Source organism: Melozone crissalis, unplaced genomic scaffold, assembly GCF_028551555.1.
Source record: "Melozone crissalis strain CALT ecotype California unplaced genomic scaffold, PUWL_Pcris_2 ptg000018l_1, whole genome shotgun sequence".
Taxonomy (NCBI): Eukaryota; Metazoa; Chordata; class Aves; order Passeriformes; family Passerellidae; genus Melozone; species Melozone crissalis.
In genome coordinates this window covers 19,564,794-19,591,129 of record NW_026535796.1, presented here as the reverse complement: position 1 = coordinate 19,591,129, position 26,336 = coordinate 19,564,794, and the positions used below count along the sequence as shown (strand labels likewise).

At 40.7% G+C, this 26,336-nt stretch overlaps 1 protein-coding gene across 1 annotated transcript; it reads right to left on the bottom strand.

Moving 5' to 3' along the window:
• Positions 1-25,904, bottom strand: RTF1 (RTF1 homolog, Paf1/RNA polymerase II complex component). The gene is given in 19 exon segments (XM_054275988.1): positions 1-819; positions 1,577-1,688; positions 1,980-2,075; positions 3,144-3,221; positions 3,795-3,852; positions 4,226-4,347; positions 5,602-5,679; positions 6,252-6,359; positions 6,444-6,531; positions 6,871-6,953; positions 7,866-8,043; positions 8,657-8,792; positions 9,630-9,741; positions 11,321-11,435; positions 13,510-13,714; positions 15,198-15,345; positions 23,008-23,118; positions 25,712-25,801; positions 25,803-25,904. Coding segments are annotated over 19 exon segments (2,127 nt in total). The 3' UTR covers positions 1-712.
• Between the last annotated feature and the right edge of the window lie 432 nt (positions 25,905-26,336).

Sequence of the window (26,336 nt, the reverse complement as noted above, 5' to 3'; positions counted from 1 at the left end):
TCAGCCAAGCCGTTTTAGTAAGAAGAATCACATTTAATGAGTTTCTTTCTTGCAATTTCAGATGCTCAAATACAGCTGGTAGAAATTCAAACAGCCGTAAAGAACTGTGACAGACGGATACAAATAGTACTGCAGCTTAAAAATGATAAAAAACACCTGAAAAAAAGTCACACAACCCTCCCAAAAAAATTTACACTTTGAACCTAGGCCAGTTTTTGAAGATTCCCTTCTCCAAAGCTAGGATGAAGGAGGAAGAAGAGGGAGAAAGTGCAGATGACCTTCCAGCCACAAAGGTCTTGCGCCAATGTTTATTCACTGTGCCTGTGGTGGTATGTAAGGGGAGATCACCAAGTGCTGATTCTGCGACTGCCAAGAGATTCCTATGGAAATCCAGACCTCAGGCTAATACTGAACACAGAGTGGACCAACGAGCTGCATCAACAAAATAAAAACAAAACTCAAACTAAAAGAAATGGGAAAACCCCAAATAGCACAGATCCACATTTGTGAGGGGAGCAGAGGAAAGGGCAAGAAGGGAGGTCTATACAGTAAATAGTTGAATGGTTTATGTTACAGATGACTGGCAGTTTTAAAGAGTCTCTTCCCAGCTCCATTGCTGCTCCAACCCAGGAGGGAGAACTGAAAAGGGAGGAAGAAAAAGTAGGACATCATCATGGAGCATGCAGGATCAGAAGCAGCAGAGTGGGCATGCTCAAATAAGCCCCCGTCTCTTTTTGTAGTCCTCCAAGTTCAATGATCGCCGAGGGGCACCATCTTTTGCTGGAGGAGCCTTGGAGGTGATGGCCAGTGCCTTAGATTCTGTTGGGGACAAGAAAAGAGTAAGGACAAAACCACAGGCAAAATTTTCACTTGTTTTTGCTGACAACTTCACCACAAAATCATGTTTGGCTTCTGTAGTACATATCTTCAGTTAATAATACAGACAGTATTGGGGAGCTTATACTCAGAGATGCAGCACATGCAATTTTGACTCTGTATATTAATCCAGAGACAGATAGTAAGCAGAAAAAGTCAAACATTCTATCTATGTCTACAACACACATTTTCATCAGTCTCCAGATTCTTCTGCTAAGCAAGGATACTGCATAAAATGTCAAAATGGTGTTCTGTCTCCTCATCCCTCTCTCTTCAGTGTCCTTCAGTGCCTAACCCTTATCTGCTTGCTAACTCAAGTTCCTAACTCTCACTAGCTGTTACATAAAGTCTCTTGTTCTTGAACTCCTGCCTCATTCTCTAGTCTTACATCCAGAGCTGACCTCGTTTTGAAAAACTTCTCCTCCTCTTGCTTCTTGTCTTTGTGCATTCTTACAGTACTTCCTAAATTATTGTCCTCCAAGAAACTGCAGATCTAATCCTTCAGGTAATGAAAGAAATGGATGTCACTATCACACATCCCCACCCTCCTCAGTTCAAGATACTTGCCAAGATGGTAAACAGAGTCCTTACTCCCATTTCCAAAAGCCCACCAAATCCTTGAAAGAATTATTCTCGAAGAAGTAAGTTCTATCAAAATGGGCTGGATGATCACATCCCCAAACTCAGATGGAACACCTACCTGAACTGGGAACCTGAAGATCAATCTTTACATCAAAGTCATGCACTTTGAAAAGATCTTCTGAGAGGTCACTAGCTGATTTAGAGTTCACATCTTTATCTTTTCCTTGACCCTGAAATGAAAATTACAGGTAAGTCTCCAAACCTTATCTGGCCACAAAAACAGAGATAAAAATATTTTTTCCCCTCTTCTGTCATAAACACACTTAGTGTAGCTTTTATACTGCTAGAGCAACTTAAATTTCCTTTTTCAAGTAACCAACAAACTGTTGCTTTTTATGATAAAGCTCTACAGGATCATTTATGTTCTAGAATTGAAGCATGCATCTCTGTTACTCATGAGCTTCACAGAGCAAAAGGGTGACAGTGTGAGGAACATAATGGAGACCAAAATGGAAACTCACCTTATTTATGTCCTTTGGAGCATCTGGTAACACACCAGATCCATATTTTGCATTTAGCTGGGCAAGGATGGCAGCTTGGACAGCAGGATCTCTGGACTGCAAAGGTGAAATATTAGGCAAGAATAAAAATTAAAAATTCATGCATTTAAATTTGCAAAAACTAGAAGTACATTTTGTTAAAACAGTTTTCATATCCATGAATCTAAAACCATAAGAGACTGTATATGCATTCACCCAACTTTCAGAATCCCAGAAGGCTACTGAAATCATCCTGGCATTATCTGACAATAAAAAACTAAAAATCATCTTCAGAAAGAAACCAGAAATACATTCCCTGATTATACAGTTTGTTTCTGTGACTATTCTTGATGCTACTAAGTATGTATTTGCTTTCAGCTTACAGTTCTGCCTGAAACACTGACAAGCAATCTATACAAGACTACTGTCTTTACCTAATAGTTCTCTAGCATAATAAAGCTACTCAGTTACAATTCTTTTCCATTAAAGAAGTATTTCAGAAATATTTCATTCAAGCCCTGCAACATAATTTCTCTTTTGTTTCCTTGCTGGTTTGTGGAGACTGATGAAAGCTGACCTGAGCAGTTGGTTTTTTAGGTACCTACACCAGAACCACATACTCTTCCAGAACAGACCTCAACAAGGCCAGATTACTTAGAAGGAGGAGGTGATCACCTTGCTACTCATCAGTTATACACAGAGGAATTGCAGGAGAAGGTTTTGCCACAGTATCACAAGGGAGGTTTCTGTTGAACTACTTCATCCATCACAGGCCCAAATGCTTGTTCTCCTCTCACCCTAAACTGATCTTTCAGGAAACTTTCAGCTAATTAAAAGTGAAACTCACACCTAAAGCAAACTGTATTCTCAGAGCTAACTAAATCTGAATAATTCAACATAGATGAACTCATGACAGAAGTCTCAATCATGGTTGCTTTTGCAGTACATACCCACATCACTTATGTCCTTCACACTTTGCATTAAAAAAGAAGAGGGACCAGGATCTCACTCAGCTGCATCTCACACTGCCATTTAGGGCGTTAATAGCATATGGCACAGTTGGGAATTTTTGTTCCTACATTCTGGATGGCATTGGTTTCTGTTTTTCAACAAATTGCCTCAACTGAACTTAAGTCTTACACTCACATTAGACACTATTGTGGGCTTGCACTGCCGCCTAGTAAAGGGGTCCATTTGTTGGTTCTTCATGCTGTGACTTTCAGCCTGGAGAAGAAATAGCACATGGTTTTGCAGAGTTTGCTACTTGTTCTCTTTTAAATCCTCCCACAGCCCCCCATCCATGCAATTACTCATTTGCTATATACAATACTGAGATCAGAGAAAAAACAGCAACATTACAGATTAGAAAGATTTTAATGCACCCACTGTCCTGTGCTTCACAGGAAAAAGTGTCCTTATTGCATGCAACAACAGAAAATACACACACAACTCTCAGGAAGGTTAATGCTTAAGCATTTGTTAACCAGCTTAACTCTTCCTTAATAAAAATGTAACTACAAAGAAATTAATATCTCCTTCACTCTTCTCTTATTTGAAGTCTCCTTTATGAGGAGACATTTTCTTTCCCATACAACAAGCATTAAGTCACTCTTATAGTGACTAATCTGCTGATAACTGAATTGAGGGAAAGAATAAAGCAATGTACTTTCAAATCATATCATTTGCCTCTATGCAAGATTTTACAGATTTTAAAAAATTAGCGACTTTGCCATGCAATTATCCTTCTGCATCATTTCATCTCTACTTGTAGAAAAGTATTAATTCAGCACTATTTACCACAAGAGCCTTCTCAGACTCAACGATATTCCACTCTCTGTTTCTCTGGTTGATGTAACTGCAGAATGGAAAAAAAAGGAGGGTGGGGGAAAGAAAAAGAAAGTGACTGTCATTTATCAGTCCCTACACAGCAAAACAGCTGAAAGCATTCTTGCAGCTTCATCCTGACCACAAATTACTCTTATTGCAATGCAACTGCCTCCTGGAGTATATAGAAGAGAGTTTACATTTTTGACAGTTTTAACAGCATGACAGATACAAGAAAGTGAAGACAGACAAGGACTAACAGAGCCATTACAATACACATTAACACACTGTACAGGAAAAAAGAAACAAAATCCTGCAGTTAATTTGTTAATGCATTAGTTTGTCTTTTTTACATATTGTTTGATACTATTTAAGAAAGAAAATTCCCAGTATCTGCTTCTTACCTGATTGCAGAAATATTTTTTGTTCGCTGACGATCCAGGGCCTCTGCTCTCTCTTCAAGTTCATTAAGCTGATCTTGAATCTGCTTGGCCTTATCTTGGTCCCCCAAATCCTCAGCCATAGCCTTCAACCAAAAAGGAACTCATTAGGAACTGCTCTCTACCCAGAATTACTCAGAGAGACAAGAGATATATCCGTGAATCAGTGAGCCAACCCTACTTCAGTCATGAATGTTCTTCCCTGCATGGTAAGAGTACAACAAAGAGCTACACTCTCCTTACAGCTCAGGGCAAAACTGGATTTCTTATTCTGAAGAACTCTCAAAACACTTACACTAGGGAGGATGTAGGAACACCAGTCCCAGCATGGGGAAGACAGGTCAGTGAGATGACTTAAATTACAAGTTTTATTAAAATTTAACATCCCCATTTAGCAGATCAGGAAAATAATTATTTCCACAATTCCCAGTTGCCATTTACTTCAGGGAGCGGGGAGTCCCCCGAGGCACGACAACAGCTTATTGCGCCACCTGGTGACAACAAAAGGCAACTGCACTCCCTGTGACGGGAACCTCATCATCTACATGTTCGTGTATAGTAAAATAGCGACCACAGGAAAAAATACAATTAAACCAAGGGACCAAGAAAGGTACATCAATACAAACTCTTGGATTTTACTGTATATGAAGCTTTAATGTCTCGAGTAAGACAAACAAATTTTGGCTCTATTTGTGCAGTCCCATCTTCAGAGATACTTAAGACTGCTCCTTTTCATCACTTCTTGGCTTTGGCTTTTATGCACTGTTAGGTCTACTTGTTCCAGGAAGACTACAGGTAAAAATAGTTCATGGCAAATAAACCTTTCAGCCACTTCTTTTTTTTTCAATAGAAATTACCAGGCATAAAGTGACAATTCAGTTAGTCCTGAGTAAAAAATGTAACACAACTTCTGTTTTTCCTGTCTTAAAATAAGAAGAGGAAATCAACTTCCAAACATTATTACGAAGTACTCTAAAAACAAAATCAACAAGTACTCTAAAAAAAAAAAAAAAAAAACAACAGCTAAATGGACCAAAAACAACCACAAAAAAGAAAAAATGAAGAAAAAATAAAAAGTTTCTGAGGCAGACCAGTTTAAGACCTTGTTTAACGGACACAAGAAGAGACAGCTTAAATTGCTGGCAATTGCCCCTGAAAAAAAGGGGTGCAACAGCTGACTGGATTCTGAGTATTCCAATCCCAGCAATGAACCTTGAGGACCCCTTTCCAGCTACACAGTTAAAGTTGAGCCTACTGCTGACTTCTGCCAATCCAGATGAGCTCCAGTTCTTTGACATCAAAGACTGCATTAAGCTTGCAGGCATCATCTCATCTCTCACCTTCTCCTTTAATAGCTGAGTTTTCTTCATGGCATAATTTGGAGGTGCTTTTCTGAACCTTTCCTTCTCCTTCACAATCTGTAAGATGCAGAGGAAACAACATGAATATGCAAATATGAAATCTCTACTTCAGTACTTGGACATTAGAACCAACACATGAGTATCACCTAAGAAATTTATTTATTGCTACTGAATTTGATGTATGCTCTGATAGTTCTGTTTTTTAGTTTGTGCCCTTGGTAATGAGTTACAGCTCCATTCTCCTTACTACCTACAAAAGCCTGATGCTAATCACCTTTGGTCAGTACCAAGCAAGTACAAAACTGCAAAACTTGTGATAAATGCAACTACCATGATGCTGTTAAGTTTTTCACAACTTGAGAACTAAGTTGCCATACTCAGGAGTTCAGAGATACACAACACAAGTTCAAGAGGAGATAACAGGGCACAAATGATAAAGAAAAGCAGGAGTGAACACAAAACAACAGCAGGATCACCTAGCTACTCTATTCAGTTATGAAACTTCCTTTGAGACTTTTACTTCCTTCTTGGAATGCAAATACCATGATCATTTGGCTTTGTAACTGCTACTGCATGAATTCCTGTCACTTTTAAGCACTGACACAGCTTCACTACAATGCACCATTTACCTCTTCAATGTCCTGATCATTAAACTTGTAGTTGAGGGCTTCTTTGATAGACACTTCCTTCTTGTTTATCTCATCAAGTGTGGGTAGCTGCATCCCAGCAGAGAACATCTAAACACAAGACAGAGTTACTTTCTACTTAAAGTATGTCTGGCAGAGGGCTGCTAAGAAGAAACTGAAGTCTAGCAAACTTACTGCTTCCTTCCACTTCATAAATTCACTTTCAGTAAATTCCTGATTTGAGACAAACTCCAAGCGAAACACACGTGAATCATTGCCATGCCTGCAACGATAAAATGCAAAACATCCCCTTGTGATGGTGTAAAGTGGTGACATTGGATCTATATGTGTAATCTGATTAAAGAAGTCCAAAAATAAACAACCACACATCAACATAATCATAACATCCTGCATGAAATGTTTGGGTATTTTTTCATTTCCACTACGCGCAAGCAGGAAGGAAAAAAACCCAAATAAACCCAAACCAAACATTCTAGCATTAAGTAGCGTGACAAGGCTCAGTCTACTTTTCAGTTCTCACCTCCAAATCCCACACAGACCATTATTTCCTATGAAAAGGACACTGATTCATGAACTAAAGAGGATTCCTTTAGTATCTTACCGCAACTGTAGGCCTTTGTTTGTCCGTGTGCCACCAAGCTGGTAAACCTTTGCAGTCTCTACCACCCCTGTTATTTCAGCAACCTGTATCACAGAGTATAATATATGAGAAGAAGGATGCAAGAGAGGTTTAGAGGTTTGTTTTCATGTTTCTGGCATGTATCAGGCATATTCAAACTTTTTCATTAGAAATAAAAAACCTTAATCTAGCTAACAACTCTAACCAGATCAAGGAAAGCAAGACACTTCAGTATATGTTATCAGGTACTGAATGAGTTGCTTCATACATAATTTTTGAGTTAGTAAATTATACCATCTGAATGCCTGATGCAGTTTTTGTATCTTCTCAGCTCTGCCTTCCTGCTCAAATAGTGTACTCTCTCCTACCTTTCCTATTTCCTTCTCAAATAACGTTGGTTTGGGTTAACATATGTTTCAAACGAAATACACTACTGCTGCTCAGATACTAAACACAACCCTTCTGGGGCCTTCTTAAGGCAATTTTAGAGACTATTATTGTATCCTATGATTACAACAATGAAACAGAAAAACAACACTGTGTTCTCAATACAGTCTCTTCTGAAGGCACAGGGGTATACTAGAAACTTTGCAAAAAAAAGAGTCAAGACCACACAATAACTTCAGAATGGTCCTAGAAATAAGGAATGAATCTTACTCATCCTTACTTGGTCTAAGCAGAGTCTGAAACTCTAGTTTGCAATACAAATGATAAGACAGCATGAACCAAAACTGGAAGATCAGGCTTTTTTAGTGCTCCATCTCTCTCACTAAATTTATCTCCTCCCCTAGGTGGTCACACAGATTTATTTATTCTTAAACCAGTCTCCTCCACCTCTTTAGCAGCAATTACATTTTCTGGTTATAAGCAATCTTTTTTTATCAGTCAAACAGTCCCTGGTACCTGAGACCTGATAAGCTGCAAATATTTTATTGTAGCACAAAGCAAAGAACTAAATCCCTCAGCACTGAACCCACCCGATAAACAGGTTTGCTGTTGTGATTGCCGATGCCAATGCGGACGAAGCAGCCGGTGACGGTCTTGGCAAAGAAGGGCATGTGACACCAGCGCTCCAGCTTGTGCCGCGACAACCGCACTCGGTTCAGCTCTTCAGGCAGGGACACTGGCTGCGACTTGGGAGGGATTTCTTCTTTCCTGATTTGGGAAAGGGGAGAGAGAATAAAGAAAAAAGCAGAGACATAATTGAAGCTCAAAAAGGGGGCCCTGAGTAAGGTGCAGCATGAGCACCTTACATAATTTAAATTACCAGTAAAAGGGATGATTCATCATGCACGAGTTGACTGTAGATGTGTGAATTTAGCATTCATGAGAAAGGCTTAAGGTGAAATCCTAGACTTATTAAATACTGCCCCTGCTACCAGAAAGCAGAAAGACACACACTGAGGCAGTTTATAGACAAATGCTTTAAGATAAGCCAGCACAAGTATCTGCCTAGATATATGCCAGAGATCTGCAGCTGCTGAACTGCAGGACTAAACAAATCAGTACACAACAGTGTAATTTGGGCTAAATCTGACAGTAGGGAACTGAAGTTGCAAACCCACCCAAGGTAACAAGTCCCATGAACCATGATATAGTGCCAAGGACTCAAATCTGAGCAATGCAATTTTGCCCAGAGGCAAAAACACTTTAGAGACACAGAACTGCCCCAAACAATCCTCTGAAAAAGCATGTGTCTACCTAAAGTAGATCTCTATTATTTTTGAACATACTTACAAGTAATCATAGCCTAGTGTTTACTACTTACTCTTCCTCTTCATCAGAGGATGACGATCTGGAGGAGCGATCGCTTTTCTCACTAGACTTATCATCCTCCTCCTCCTCTTCATCATCAGAGTATACTTCACTAGTTTTTAATGGCTGTTTTTTTGCAAGCAATTCAGCTGGGTGAAGGACAGAGAACAAGGAAAAGCAAGCTATAAATATTTTATGAAATGCTTCCCTATACGAGCTGAACCTTAATTGCTTTAAAAAAAGTCCAAGAGGCAGACAGGTATTAATTTTACACTAGATACAGATGGCACATGTTCAAATCCACTAGTAAGCTGTGCACTTCGTTGACTTCTCTCTTTGCATATACATGAAGTATTTAAAATCATTTTAAACCTCAATTGTACTTAATTTCAGTCTCCCAATTTGACTGCACATAGTAACTCAAGATAGGTGTAACAACTGGATATACAAGAAAAAAACTATTATAATCAGAGAATTCATTGTTATTTTACAAGTAAAAATTTAAAAAAAACTTCATGTTTGGAGGAGATTACAACGAAGTCCAGTAGAGTAAAAAATATGGCTGCATCAAAAGTTCATGGCAAGATGGACAAGATGATGTGCCAGTGAAGAAGCAAGCAAATGTAGACAGGGTATCACAAGTACAATAAGCAGGAGTTTGAATGATTCAGAGATTAAAAACCTGAATTCAAGTGACCAATTCAGATACATTAACTAAACCTAAGAACCATTCAGTGGGCTGTGATTAAAGTTCTGGTGTTAGGCCACTCCAGGGAGGGGCAGGGGTAAGGAATACTCCATCAGTGGTAAATTGCCAAGTACCACCCTAGATGGTCATGTTGGGCAAAGGCCAAGGAAAACTTAGACATGGAATTCACTCACTCCAAGGTGTAGGATTGTTGCATTTATTTGAAAGAGGAAATAGTGCTTTCAGAAAGCTGCAATAATGCCTCAACAACTGTAGCAAGAGCAACACCCTTTCATACCTGTTCTGTTCTTCCTTTTCTCTCTTTCTGCTTTTAGCTCCTCCATTGCCTGAGATTTCTTGTCTAGCTTTTCATCCCGCTTTGATCTCCGTTCTTTGTTATGTGACATGACCTAAAAACATATACAGAAAATCCCTCAACACCATAAATCCATAAGGTGAAAAGTATCAAAACAAATATTTGTTTGCATACTTTGAAATTTTTTCAAATAGAAATTACTAGCTTATTCCTTTTTGAAATCAGTTTTTTTCAGTTCATTTTTTATGGAACCTAGAGAGAGAAATCAATCTGGAGCATACGTCTTTATTCTGCTTCATATCAAAATTAATGAACATATTTATAGTTCAATATTTCTGCCACCAAGTCTTAGTCTCAAAATTCCTCCTTTAAGTTACAAACAGATAGAGAAATAAAACAGAAATAATTCAGCAGATAACATGAAATGAGGAAAAACTGGATGAATAGTCTTCTCATTTGCTGCTTCTGCAAGGCCAAATCAAAGCACTAGTTTTCATTTAGTAGCAAAGGAAAACATCATGTTAAAAAATACTTAAAGCAGAAAGAAAGTTGCTCGTAAAATCTGCAAGATGGATCCAAATCTTAAATGTTTGAAGTTCTTGTGTTTTCCATTTCTAACAGGTCTATCTCTACAGAGAAAGCAGCCTCTATAATAAGCATAAAACACAGAAATTTCAGCTAAGTGGATGTAATTTCTGCAAGGCACTGTAAAAGAACTCTACATAAGATCCTTTTACACATGCATATACGTATTTGCAAGTACACTTTGTGTATTATAAATGGACAATTAAAGCATACACAATGTACATATATGGAGTTGAGGGAGTAGGGAAATGTGATTCAACATGTGCCTAAGGGAAAACTCATCTCACCCAATTAGATTTTAGGTGTTAAACATCTGTTTCACTAGAAAATAACACAGTGAATCGTCAGCTGAAGATGCCCTCTTCCATTGCACAAAACAACAGGCAACAAAAAATGCAAACAATCAACTGGTTCTTAGATGGCTGAAGTTAGGCAAGATGAATCTCATCCCACTCTGGGAGCCTACCTGCCCTGACTCTGTATTAATGGTAGGATCTTCACTATTTGAAATCACAGATCAGTTACAGAGGCCTGGCCTCAAAAACTAGTGTTGTCCTCTTTTTACTGGAGGTAGGAAAAACTATAGAACTACTTCTGCTCCTCCTGGCACTCAAGCTTTTCCTTGACATCCCTGCCAGAGGAAACTAAGCATCTTTGCCTCTGTATGTATGTGCACACAATATAATTAATACGATTGCTGAGCAGTTTTTGGTCTGCTTTCAAACTTTTCAAGAAGAGCATGTATGGAATGTTTCAGACTGAACTACAGAAGTTTGGCTAAAGGAACTGTAAAAGGTTGCTTTCCTTTTCTCATGTGGGAGGGCTATCACAGCAACTGCAGAGATAGCTGCAACTTTGTATTTTTCATTAAAGTGGTATCAGTGCACCCCTCAACAGGCCAAAGATGTTAACTTCCTTAAATGAACTGGAAAAACTGAAGATAGCTTGAGCATATAAATTAACTAAATTCTGATCTGCTTACTACACTGTTTGACATTAAGGGAAAACATTAGGGGTAGAGAGGCCATATCCTCCCCCCTTTCTCCAAGAAGAAAGGGGTTATTACAAAGAACAGTTTCATTTCCTACCTGGGATTCCTGGATCTGTGTGAGTTTTTTCTTCTCCTGCTCTTCCTCTTGTTTTTTCTTTTTCTCTTTCTTTTCTTTCTTTTTTGCTGTTTTTAGTTTTTTCTTGATTTCAAATCTAGTAGAAGTTAATGGAATAAAAAGAATGTATGAAAGAATGCGCTTCGTGAGAGAGCAAAGGATTGCTCAGATGCTATCACAATTGCTATTAAGCTGCAAGTAACACTTCAACTGCTTGCTCCTTCTCCCTTTTATGTTAATCCTGTCCCCTATTCCCATCCCCTCCCTTCCCCAAGAAAACATAGTGAAGAAAAGCTGAGCACACCAAGTGCAGTCCTACAGAGAGCTAACCTAAAGGGTTGATGAGACCATGTAGAAATTACTATTCCACAGAAAGATGCCCTTACTCCATCTTCCTCTTTGCCAGTGCAGCGATCACTGCATGCTGTCTCAAACTCTAAAATCATGTGGCTATTTCACATAATTTGAACCTAAACAGCTAAAGATTTTCTTTTCTTTAAAGCCACTATCATGCTAGCTTTTTCATGCTTAAACTTCACCTTTTTACTGGCACTGGTCTGTATAAGAATGACTGCCACATTTCAAGTCCTCCTTCAGCAGCTGAATTCTCATCAGACTCAGTTTCTGCAGAATAATTTAGGCACTTCCATGTCTACCTTCATGAAATATATCACCCTGATGTCTTATTTTCAGCCACTGAATTCAGAAGAGTAGTAATTTCAATAGAACAGGCCCGAGAATGAGATTCCACTGCACCCTGGACTGGTCATTGCTTTAGTGAAGTGTACATATGGACATAGACAAGAAAAAAAATAGCTTCCAAAAACTGAAATTCATAATATGTTATCTACATGCACACTACACAGTCGATTCTTCTTCAGTCCTTCACACCTGGATTTTGTGGACAACAAACTGAAGTGTCAGATGAGCTCATTGCCCTTTATGCCTTTAACATGAGGCATGACACACAAGGCACAGGCATTATAGCAGATACAATGTCTGCTGTAATCCAAATGAACTCACAGCATAATGTGCACACAAAGAGCTTTTGAAAGATTCAATTTATCATAAATGACTACCCCACTACCCCCTTAGTTCTAACTGCCAAGACTTTACACAGACAGCACAAATTCAATTAAGATTAAATCAGTAACTCAAGCTTTGACTGTTTAGCTTGTTTGTATCAAGTATTCTCCAGCATTCATTCTAAAACAGAGACATTCAGTTACCAGGAAATAGAGAGTAAAGTTTGAATAATATGATGTCCTTCTACATGATCTAAATCCAAACTTACAATCATTCTGATCCCTTTGAGGAGAGCAGCAGACCACATAAGATTCTGAATGTGGTGTTAAAATCAAGGCAGGCAGGCAGTGCTCTAGCTATGGCTTGGACAAACACAGTTTGGCAGTTGCTTGTATTGACATGATTTACTCAACAGATGTCAGTCCTCTAGGGAAATTTCTCAGCAAATGAGAAAAGAGAAGGCACTAAAGAAGAAAGAAACTCGAGAAACTTTGTCCCATACATGCCAAATCCTTTTGATTAAGACACATGGGAAGTAAAATACCTTTACAATAAAGAAGCTACCTGGACAGTGTAACAGCTACACTAGACAAACAGCTAGACAAACAGAACAACAGTACATAAGGTACTAAAGATTTCATGAAAAGGACATATCCAACACCACTCATTATTTCAGTATCTCTACCTTCTATTAGGGCCCAAACCAGTTTCACACCCATATGCAGGCAATCCTAACACTGATCTGTGCTTCACCATGGTTTTCTGAAAAGTTGCAGAAACTCATGTACACCTTATGCTTTGTTTGCCTTTTCCCAAAGCATCAACACATGACAGTTAATACAAAAAAGATGGAGAAAAGCAGGCCTTCTGACTGTCTGGCATCTAACCTATGGGGCAGTAACATAACTACAAGAGTAGGTGATAGAACCAGGCATATTCAACAGTTGAGAAACTTTTAGATATTGTTTCCTACAAGAATATGCAGAACTCCTGCTGTGTGCTTCTTAACTACTGCAAGGACAGTTTAGTTACAAAGAATATACAATCAAGCTTAACTCACTTAACAGTACTAAGAGCACAGTCAGCATACTCCCTATGCAGCCTTTAAGAATTTGCTACCAAATATCAACAGATATAAAATTCACCTTCTCTTTAGCACTTCTCTCTTCTCTATCCGGTTAAACAGTTCCTGCTCTCTCTCCTTCTCCGTCATTTGTTCCAGTCGAGCTCGGTCTTCTTCATCTCCCATCAGGTCTTCTCCATAGCCATCATGGAATTCCTCATCTTCAGATGAAGAATCTGAATCTGAGCTAGATGAGGAGCTGTTGCTTTCTGAGTCAGAGACTTCTCCTAAATCAAAAATATAAGGTAATGAGATTCAGCTGGGGCAAAGCCCAACCACTTCATTATAGCATATTAGCAAGAGATAACATGAATTAATTCTACACTTGTCTTCCACTATACTAAAAACATACATATAATGCAATTTAAGGCCAGATTGAAATTATCATAATATATGCATGCTAAAAAAATTCTAAAACAAGTGGTACTACATTTGAATACAAACTGGGTTATAATTAAAATTTCTTAGTAGAACAAACAAATTTAAAAGGCCTTTTAGTAATGTGTTGCAGTCCTACAGTTAGACTTCTATGCCCATGTGCTTATGTCCCTGACAAGTTGCTTATATAGCCATGAATTTGTGTGCACACACCTCAAACACCATGATCAACCACCACAGAATTAACCACCTCATTATAGCAACCTGAAGGACCAAAATTAGTCATGCGAACACTGCAACACTATGAATTGCTACACCAGGAGATAAAGTTGAAACCAATATCCTCAGGGCTGGCAATGCCCTGTTACTGTAACAGGCCCTCCCAGCTCCACACGGGTTTAGGGAACAGCTGACTCCCCTCTAATATTGGGTAATACTACCTTTAAACATGATCCAAGTCCAAGCGCTTTGATTATCTCACCTAATTGACTAAATAAGATTGAATTATGAAAGCAGGCCATTAGGATTCCTTCTTTCACTTCCATTCTGGTATTAGTTTCTGGAAACTTCCAGCTTTGCAAGCTCACACTGCGAAAGCCCTTGATTTGTAAGCACTGGTATATACAGGTGCAGTCACTCCATGCCTTTGTCTGTATCTGCTGTGCTTGATACACTTAAAACTGTAAACTCCTTCATATACTTTTTTAACTTCCTTTTTTAGCATCAATGGAAATTGCAAGTAAGCACCTGCAAACCTTCATGGACATGATGAAACAGAAGATAGGAATTTTGCCCAGCATTGAAATGTATTCAATATTAATGTAAAATAATTCTGACAAAGTTATAGAATTATTTTTCTTCTTCTATGTCAGTATAAATGTGCAAGAATTCCAATTCAAATCAGAGTAAATGCATAAAAGAGAAGCCTATTTGCATCACAAACACTATGTACCTTTCCCTTTGTTATCACAAGAAGTTTGGGATGGGAAAGTACGTCAATGAAAATCAAAAATGCTTCCCACATGGATAGATAGGACATGCTAGAAGGAAGCAAGGAAGTCTCTTTTCCAGGAGAAAGTCAAGCAATGAAATGTCATTCATTCTTCAGATGAAATAGCCTTTACCTTGCAGGTGTAATGGAGCGCTCACAGCAATGCTACACTGAATTACTTTAAGCCACAGTAAATGTAAAAGTTACCCTGACTGTAAGTTACACAACTAAAAATCTTTGAAGATGGTCTTCAATATCACCATGCAACATTTCTCTCCAGGGTGCACAACAGGTAAGTTCACTTGGAATCACTCTAAACAAATGCACAAGTGTTATCTCACCCTCTTCAGGTGCCGAGCTCTCAGCCGAGCTGTCTTTATCCGAGCTGCCGGAAGAGGCGGCTTTGTTCATCTGTCTCTTCATGGCTCCTTTCTTCTCTGCCTTACCCGCTTTTCCCTTTTTTTTGTTTTTAGAACCTCCAACAGTCCACTGCAAGGAAAGAACCAAGAAAGGGATCGTGAGACACAAACACCACTCTCTTCTCCCTTCTCCAGAATACTGGAGTAACATCAGCTGAGAAACAGCCCAACAGCTGACAGCAAAAAAATCATACAAGTGTAAAGAAGAGAAAAAAAGAGAAGCCAATAGGAAACTTATCACATAAATGAGAGCCTTTTACAAGGTTTTCGGGAGTAGAGTGTTGTGCAGTTGGTTGAAGCTTTTTCTTTGGAAAAAAAAAAAAACAGTTTTAACAGTTGGTGGGTGACTGCTTTTAAAAGATAATGAAGACTTCAAAGTTGGCAATATCTGCCAAGCGAGGAGGTATTGAAAATATTTCCCTAAGAAAATAATTTTAAAAAATGTGCTCAATGTGTTTGTAAAGATTAGCTTCAGTTTACTATTGAACAGAAGCAACTGATGTTTTTCCAGAACCAGTTTAACCAGGAGCAGATTTTACATTCATGAAGGACACCAATTATACGTGATAGCCTCTTCAAAATCTTGGTTTTACCAAAAGTACACAGTGTCTGTATTTCTATGCAACAAGCCAACAGTGCACTCAGAGATGCAGGTGGTGGCACTAACCTCTAAGTACAAAAAGAAGAATCAAATCAGAATCACAGAAGTCAGGAAAAAAAGGAGAAAAAAATACAGTATCAAGTCCAAATTTTAATTTTATTTTAATGTCATATTTTCAGTTAACTTAGACCACAGTTTCCAAGTACAGGACTTACACCACCAGACATACACCAGACAGATAGCCATTTTAAATCCCAAAGTCCCAGAAGAACTAGTATTTACCTTACAGTATGATTTCTTAATAGAATTTTTACATTGTTCTAACTATCTGGGTAAAGCCAGAAGGGAACAGAAGCAATAAAATTGCCCATCTATTACTTAAAGGCATTACAATATTTTTGCACTTCACCACCTCTTTCTAAAAATTCTCCAGGCATGAGACCCTCAGGCTTTATACATATATATATATATATATATATATATATATATATATATATATATACACACACACACACACACAAATCCTCTAAATACCTGCATATTATTCTCATCTTTCATGCAAAGCACTGTCTGGTTGAACATGGAGTCTTAAAAAACCAGTCATAATGCAAGTGAGCAAATACAACTGTGCATAAGTGAGGTCTTGCGCTGAAAACTAGTCTAAGTGGAAAAAAAAAAAAACACCTTAGATTTGAGCTCAAATACATAAAAACTTCAGGCTTCTTACCCAATCACTCTATTCTGGGGGATGAATCAAGTCTATCTCTGCAAACAGTCATCACTCCATCAAATTTGATAAATTGTTCTGTCTGATAAGACACCATCCTCAGAGATCCCTGGTGTTCAATTACTCCAGATGAAACTCAAGCAAGTAATTATAAGCCACTGCCTAATCTAACAATACCTGAACAAATACCTTTGGAATTTGCCAGGTTTTGATTACTCACATCCAACCTTGTACTTTCTATATTACCAAATGATTCATCATTTGGTACTTTAGGCACCATCAGAGTATTTAGAAGTCTCTGTCAAGGCCAAAGCTGGTTTTGTTCTTTTTCCTGAGGTAAAAGTACAGTGGTGAGCCTTGCAATTCATACCCAATGCAGGTACCCCGGGGTCTGCTATGGTCTGTAGGACAGCTGAGAAAAAACTGCACAGAAAGCTTCTGACTTTACACCAGCCTGAGCTTGTACTGAAGTTTTTACTGGCTTCAGCATTGAAGTTTTACTTGTTCAGTGTTACAATATTGCTGTCTAATATTATTTCTGGTTACTATGCTCATATAAATCAGTAAAGAACAAGCTTGCACTCTGTCTAAATCTACTCAAATCTCAGCATTAAGGAATCATCTCCCAGGTGAACAGAAAAGTGCATTTTTGCTATTTGCTCAAACACTCACCTACCACTGACATACCAGAGAGGACACAACAGCAAGAAAAGTGAAACTCAGTGTTTAGCAGTGATGTAGAGGTGCCTCCCTCTCAGAGCTCTTCCACTTCTTTTCAATGTTCTAATGCTGAATTATACCTCATGTCAGCATGCTGCACAGCAAGGAAGCAGCACACAGAAAGCCACAGTAAAGCAGCACAGTTATATCAAGACCTTGAGAGGTCATGCTGAGATTAAAGAAGCTAAGATCAGATAAAAACCAGCAGGACTTCAGTGAATAAAATGTTTAATAGCTGTACATACATGTGTTACATATCACTGTTTTCAGCTTTTAACTCACTAGTAGAATTGTGGATAAAATCTGTGACCAGGAAGATAGGACTGAAAAGAAACCTATGTGACAAACATTTGGAAAAACAAAAAAAACCCAAAAAACAGCAACCCAAAAAAAACCCCACAAAGAAATATCAAACAAAAAAAAATCCCACCCAAACAACAAAAATCCCACCCAAACAATGACAACAAAAAAAAAGACCAAAAAACCCCACAAATAACCACACCACCAAAACCAAAAACCACCCGAACAAACCAACACAGGACAAGGTAATTAAAAATCTGCTCTCTCATCTAGGAAAGTGTGCTTTGGTTTCTATTTCACCCTGGAGATAACGCTTCATCTCACTTTTGTTCATTCAAGTGACCTCTATGTCCATCTTCCAGTTTCAGTGCTGTCACAAAGCCAAACTCTTACCCAACTCAGTTGCCTCTGGGTTTATTCAGTTACCTCAATCTCTTATGAATGCCTGGTTGTTCCCAGAACAACTACAAGACAAGACAAGAGTTAGGACAAATCTTGGACCACTCAAAACCAGGACAAGCACAAGACTCCTAAGCTCACAAAGTGCATTTGGACACTGCTGCACTTGCTGTTTGGACACTCAATGATCTATCTGCTCTGCTCAGAGGGAGTGGCCAATATGAATTTCTTCTTGCAACAGACGAGGACACAACAGCTAAGCTGGCCTAGGAGGGAGAGGGAAGGAAATATATTGGCTTTGAGTCCCTTCCTCATGCTCCATCACACCAGCAGAAATCAAAAATACAACATGTTTACATGCAACATCAAGTAAAAACGCACACAGTTATAGTCAGAAACATTTCTTCGCTCTTTTTCCCTTAACTCCAAACAACAGTCATTTTCCAAAATGGGTCCTCTACTGCAGTTTCTTCAGGTCCTGCAGTCAGGCATCTCCAGTCAATGCCTCTCATGCTTCCCATGGCTGTACAGCCTGCTGGGAACAGCCCCTCTATTCAGCACTGCCTCCTTGGCCACCATCTGGAACCCTCCGTGGTTCCAGACACAGCAAGTTAATAAACCCCTGCACAAGTGCCCTGCCATGTGCCCTTCTGCTTATTGTTCAGCACTACCCAACAACAGTGCTTTATGGCTCTCTCACAAGGAGCCAGGAGAGCCTTTTGAATTTCCCTCTTGCTGCCAAGGTTCACAGTGCTAATAGCTTGCATATTTCCTCCACGAAACAGTTGGACATGATGATCCTAAAGGTCCTTGTCAACCTAAATAATTCTTTGATTCTAAGAACTCCAAATTAAGCCACAGTAACCAGAATGGATTTAAGGGGAAAAAAAAACCCAACCTGCCACATTAGAAATTACCTAGATTTAAAAGTCAGCTTCTAAAAAAACAACTACACAAAGTGATTTAAGAAAACAATTTACAGCTCAGCAAACCTGGATCATATTTCCAGTAGGGAGATGAAATGAGATTGCAGACAAAAAAAAGAAAAAAGAAAAAAGAAAAAAGAAAAAAAAGGGAAAACCCCTATACCTGAAGTGAGCTCAGAGTGCAGAATTGTTCTACTGCTCAGGTAGTTGCTGTTTCCTTCTATTTACAGAGTACCTAAATGCATTACACACTACCTTTGGAAGCCACAGAAGAGGCTTTCCCAGAAACTGGCTGAAGAAGGTTTCACAGACCAGAGTATCATCAGACACCTGATCTACCCTTTTCATTCATGTACAGCTCCAAGAAGCTCCCAGAAATCAAATCCCAAGAAGTTATCCCCATGTTAGTTTGCAATTTAAAGAAGTTCGTTACCGACTAAATTTTATAGCAATTTTGTCCACAGTTTATTCACATTACTCCTTTTGACATGCCAGCCTTCATAGAATTAGCTTATGCTATTCAGATTTGCACTTGCACTTTATTTGGAGTGGAGGAAGTACCACCACCTTTCTTATTTGAGAAAAGATTTACTAGTGCACCCACTAATAGCTGAAGGAAACTGTCTCCAGGAAAAGTCAAAGTTACAAAGCACACAGTCTATAAGCTGTGTATAAGAAGATTAAAGCATGGCCTGTTTCAAATGTCCTAAGCTTGAAAAAAATGTGTGGCAAAGGCCTCATAGGACTGGAGAACCCACTCATTTTTGAAGGTTTAATTAAGCAGCATTATAAAATAAAAGCACTCAGGAAAAGACAATATTCAGTACTGTAATTTCTACAAACCCACAAAAAGACATCCCCAAAACAGAAAGAACACATGCAGTACTTGGTTCATCTGCGCTTTGCTGGAGTGCTCTAACTTAAAGTGCAGTAAGGAGATACAAAGAGGCATAAAACCCTCTAGGCTGTTACTTAAAACCAATCTCCTCACCAGCTGCATGACTACTGCTCACCTCCTCCTCTGTCCCATAGCTCTTGACAAGATCTTCAGCTATACAGGTCCCTAACAAATTAGCACATTTGTAAAAAAAGGTATAAACAGATAATCCTCACTAAACTCCAGAATAGTACTAAGCACTCATTATATCAGTTTTCTAGTTCTGGAAGGATATTCTGTCCTGACCCTGCAGGTGTTGAAAGGCAGAACTGAACCCTTCCTGACATTAGAATGAGTGTACTTTTCCAAAGAAACAAACAGGAGCTCCTGTAGCACTGTGGCTTTCTGTCTAATCAACACTAATGTCAGTGAAGTTGTTGCAGAAGTCATCCCCTCTTCTCACACAACAGAATGAATTATCTTACTGTAAGCAAAGGATGCTTAGAAGGAAAAGCAAGAGCCCAGAATTAACCTACTGCAACTGAGGAACATCATCCACCTAATGCCCTCAATCAGTAACGAGAACACTTTGTGGAGACACAAACCTCTGGTAGCACCAGCAGGAACCTGGCTAGCACCAAACTGGTTACATGAAGAAAGCTACCAGTTTGACATGGTGAGCTCTTGAGCAGACATAGTAACACACCAGATAAAGGAGCCATCTGCGTCCAGATTAGTACATCTCTTTGCAAAGGTGGCTCTCCTCATTGCAAAGCCCTGCAGTCATTGCTATTTATCAGCTCTCTGAACAAAAGACTAGAGTGATTCAGTCAAGAACGCCCCACAGCCCCACCAGAAGACAGTTCAGAACATCCTTCCTATTTCATTGCTTGCAACTCACTTTCAGTCTGGTGGCTAGAAAATTTGATTCAGACCACAGAAGTGGTTACAGAAGTGTTACAGAACTCAGCATCTAGGCAAGAAGTGCATTCTCACTGATACACATAAATATAACATTAAAGATGTAGTGACATCCCTTGGGCACTATTGTATAGATGCGGCATGATTTGTACCTGCTGTTATTCAGTAATTCCAAAATGGTTTTTTCTCCCCTATGCCCCACAAACTTTCCTCCCTCTAAAAGAAAGCAGCATGCTGCATTACACTCTGCAATAGATTTAGGCTTCTTTCCTGTACATGTAACATAGTGCCAATCCTGGAACATTTAGTGCTTTCCAGGAATCACAAAGGACACACACATTGAAAAGCCTCTGTGGAAACACATGGGTATGATTAGGCACATTTGTCCAGAGCAACAACTTCCATGCTTTTGCCTCAAGGTCTTCACCTTGCAGGAAGACAAATAATACAAATTCAACTTTTAGATCCCCCCTATTCCAAGAGGGGATCCCTCCTACTCCAATTCCCAAGGTTGAATGAACTTCAAACCAACCACAATACTACTTATTAAAACGTGAGTTATTCAGCAGGACTAATGTAGTCAAGCCCAGGAAAGGAATGACTGGCAGAAGCAGAACTGTTGTAAGGCAGCCGCTCATCCTGCTGTGACAAGCAGCAGTTCAGAATGCATATTTCAGGCACAGGAATAGAATCAAGTGTCCTAATTACCTCTTCTCTAAATCTTTTTCCTCTTGCTGCATGGAGGTCAGAAAGAACATAGTATCAATTTGAAATGATACATAGATTAGAAAGAGTATCAAACACACTGGGTGCAACAGTAGCACTGCTGATCTGCAAGGTCTGTGCAAATTTGTGAAAAGGTATTGTCACATTCTACACAGAAGAGGAAGGTAGACCTTACTTATTACACAAGTTAAAATTCTGACAGCTTTCTGAGATAGACACAGAATGGAAGACTTTATCATCCACATGCTCTCCACACCCAAGTCTACTTTTTCCAGACAAGCTGGTCTCCACATAACTTAGAATAAATAAACTGTTAGCCAGCAGATCTGAACACACACCATGACAGACTGAGTAGTTCCCCAATAAGAAACCTAATATATCTAGGTTGTCCACAATTTTGTCTGTCTTTATGCCTTAAACGTATATTAGATATACAAGAAGCAGGTTTTTAAGAAAATTATTGATTTGGAACAGAGTTCCAAGCATATTTATTTAAAAAATGCCACAGAAAGAAAATTAAACTGCACATTCTTCACAGTTATTGGAAGAACTCTGCTACACTAACAAATACTTTACAGTTTATCACTGGCCTACCCTGTTAGGCTGCAAGTTGCCACAATGGATAATCTGTACTGTTACTTTAGAAGGTAAAAAATACAAAAACCCACACCAAACATCTCCCTGACAAATATTTAAGAATAGGTGGAATTAATGACCTCACTATAATTTGCAGAAAGTGTGCAAAAATATTTGTAAGCTTTCCAGAAATTGCTTTTACTCACATACCTGTATAACATTTGTCAGTACCTGTTTTAATAGGTTTTTTTTAAATATTTCTTTTCTCGATGCACAGGCTTTTAACCAGCTCTAGACTATAGTACCAAGAACAAATACTAGAAACAGAACCAGCACTGTTATTCTTGTATAAGCACAGTTATACAAGAAATTGAGAAACCTTAGAACAAAGTAATGCTGAACTCTTTCTTCCCTCTTTCTTCAAAGATGTCGATCAAAACACACCCTGCTGCATATCCAAATGGCCAGACAGCTAATTCACAGCACAGTTCTTGGAGAATAAAAGCAGCTAAGTAGAACAGTTTCACTACTGTAAAATAGTACTATCTGCCTTGACCCTTTTCTCAGGAAGGAAGCTCCACTCCAAAGTGAAAATCTCACTCCCTGAATTCAGAGTCCAGCTTTAGCAGCTTCACTGCTACTTCAACGGCAAGCACGACACAGGAAAAACACTAGTTTAAAGCAGGCAGCTCACCACACCATATGAATGTGGGATTACAGTGGCAGTCATCTTTTCTATATATAGACTATTTTGTATACAACTAGAATTCAAAGCATATTCATTTAATAAAAAAATTCTCTGGCCTTAATGGATCTCCATCAGTCTCCATCATTGATAGCCAGCCCTGACTTATGAAGTCAGCAGGCTAAATACACTGCATGATAAATACACTTTCACTGCTTAGGTACAATCAGACAGATAACCCACAGCAATGTCACTGATAACATGAGAAAGTCACCTCATCATCACTGTCTGACGTCTCAGAGTCCGAGGATGCTGTAGGTTTGCTCACAGGTGGTTCCTTTTCTTCAGAGTCACTGCGTTTCCGTTTGGCCAATGACAGGAGCTCCTGGTGTAAAAACACACACATTTCTTTCAGTGTTGTGATTAGTTTTAACAATCCAGGTCAGGGCACGTGCAGGTTCTCTGCCACATCTGAGCACATCTCAGTAGCACAACTATTGCCACCTACTAAGGAACAACTCTACCTGTGTTTCACAAATATACATGTGCACACCCAATTTTAACACTAGATGCTACAAAAGGATTTTAAAGATAACAAGCTATAAAAGGTAGCTATTACTATCATTACTTTCTTGGAATAAACAACATAAGACAAATTACTTTCAGAGTCATGTCCAGATCTGTCTTATTTGGATTGGGTAATAATTCAAAACCACCCTAACTACACCATGAAGCATCAGCCCTAAAAAGCCAAATACCAGTAGATAGCAGCTTCTTCTCCTAAATTACAGAGATGTCTGCAATTACACACTTTAAAGGGTAAATGCTTTAGGCATCACTTTTACATCATGTTTGGTAATATTTAGTCAGTTTGTTCCATTCCATTTCACTGCTGGTGCATTCCCCAGAACGCACTTAAAGCTTTGGACAGACACAGAGCAGGTATCAAGCTCAAAGTCTGTGAAACTTAGTAGAGCTGTTCTGCTCAAAAGGAAGCATTTTCACAGGCAACACACAAAGAACTACATGGCTCTCAAATACTCTCATCATCTACTGTTCATCACTTGTTCAGGTGACACAAGCAGTAGTACAAAGCAAACATTTTTGAAGCTGTGTTACTGTCTTTGCAGTCTGGGACACAGAATCTATTCTCAGAAACATTACTCTGGGGCTGATGAGTCTTAGCTGTGTGTAGAAATACAGCCACACCAACTTCTGCAGTCTTGGGAAGTTGATGCTGGATTAGTTTCCATTAGTTTCACAACTGGAAGATTATCTCAACAAATTGATTACAATTTACTACCTCAAATGAGAACATAAACACTGCAGAAACTGATGGTCTGCCTACTTACCAACAAAGAAACTTTTTATTAGTTCATTAGCAATGGCATTTTACCAACCTCTAAAGAAGCCCTGCAACATCAATATAGCACAATTGTACATTTAACAGATCTCTGGAAGCTACTGAAGAAGCTTCAGTGCTTCTCTTTGGGAAGCTCTTGAAGGGAAGCACCACTTTAAAGTTATATTCCTTTTTTTTTTCTTTCTTTCTACACTTGTTCTGTGTTTTCCAACATACTATATTTAAAAGGCTGCTAGCCCTTTGATTCAACAAGCCTAGATTGCCGTGGGAATCTGTCAGACATTTAATCTACTCAGTATTTAACATCTAAGTCAGTATTCTCTCATCTCAAAAACATGGCTTCCCTGCTACCTGATCTTCATCTTTGCACACACACCTCCCTGCTGTCAGCTGCTACAAGCAGCTCAGTGGAGGGGGAAGCACCTTCTACTCGGGTCCAGCTGCAGATGCCTGTTGCCAGTGAGGGATGGAACAGATACAGAACCACGTGGTTATTCCCACCACCATCACTCCAATTGTCTGACTGATGCTAGAGTTAGTCCAACTCCCATTTTCAAGTTCTAAAACTATCAAACTGATACATTAGCAGTGAGATGTTGGCAGTGCTAAGGACTTTAGAGGTATGCAAGATCAACCACATCAGCTGCAGTGTATTTGTTTTACTAGAGTATCTGATTGATTTTTCTGAAGCCCCAGTCTGCAAAAGTATTTTTGTGTGTTGGGGAAGGCTTTTTATTGCAACATAGCAACAGTTTTTGTATTAAAAACTCTGAAGGTCCAACACATAAATTACATCAGACATGTCGGCTTCAGCCTATTCGACCTTCCAAACTTCTCCCGGGAGCAAGCACTGCCATCCAAACTGCAACACACTTCACCTATAATGTCTTTATTTACCACTGGAATCACACCATCAATACCTGCTACACCAAAAGGTGAATCTTTGAAAGTAGCCCGCTCCACAGGGGGAGACATCCCCTTTGCAACCCTGACACGCTTGAACTCACACCAGACATGGCACTTACAACGCCGGAGATGCTCTGATGACCAATACATAATACTACCCCTTCTTACATCTACACGCTGGTTTCCCCCCAGCAGAGCTCTCCAGCGCGGTCACCGAGATTGAGAGGGTCGCATTAAACACGCATTAACACTCCGGGAGCCTGCCTCCCCCGAGCAGGGGCAGGGACCTGACACGCTGTTCTCCCGGCGTACCAAAGTAGCATGGAAAAGTTGCCCAGCCCTTTGGGCCTCTTTCCCCACTACTCGAGGTGAGAAGAGCGCGGGCAGCCGGGCCTCTCTATCCCCTGCTCAGGGCCAGACCGCCCGGAGCATCGCCCCGGAGCATCAACCGCGCCTCCGTCCCGCCGGCGCCGAGCACCGGGCCCGCCGCAAAGAGCCCCCGCCAGCGCGGGCCTCCTGCCAGGGGCGGGCCGGGGACCCGCCGGAGGGACGCGGGCTCTGCCCACAGCGGCCGCGGGGCCCCATCGGGCTGAGGAGGGCGACAGCGGCGCGGGACCGCCGGGCGGGAGCGAGGGAGGGATGGCGGCGCCGAGCCGAGCGCGGGCCAGCGATCCCAGGCCCCGCGTTCGGGCCGGGCCTGCCCGCGCACCTGGTCCAGGTTCTCCTCGCTGCCGCTGTCCTCAGTGTCGGAGTCGATAAGGACACGGCCTTTCCGCTTCTTCACCATGGCGGAGCCAGCGGTGCCCCCTCCCCGCCCCGGCGGCGGCGGCGGCGGCGCTCGCACGGCCCGGCCCGGCCTGACCCGCGCCGCCCGCCCGCCCGACACAAAGGGCACCGCGCATGCGCGGCGCGCGGGGCGGGGCGAGGGCGGGGCCGCCGCTGCCGCTGTCCCCTCGCGGAACCGCGCGCTGTCCCCGCGGTCGCTCTCCCGGCTCCCGGAGACCCGCGGAGATCCCGGATCGCGCCTCGGCCGCCGCTGAGGGCGGGACGTCGGTGGCCGCCGTCGGTGAGGCGCAACCGGAGCGGCGCAACCGGAGCGGCGCGGTGCTCGTTCCTTGGCCGGCCCGGGCGCGGCAGACCCGGCGGCGGGAAGGTGAGGCGGAGTTGGTGCCGGGCTCTGTCGGTCGCGGAGAGGCGAGGGGGTTCGGCCGCCGCCCCCTGGCCTGGCCTCGCCCCTGCCCGCCGGGCTCAGGCGTGCGGGCGGGAGCCGGGCCCGAGGCGCCGCAGCTGCCGGGCCGCGCCCCGGGCTGGCGCTACAGCCGGCGGGCAAGGCT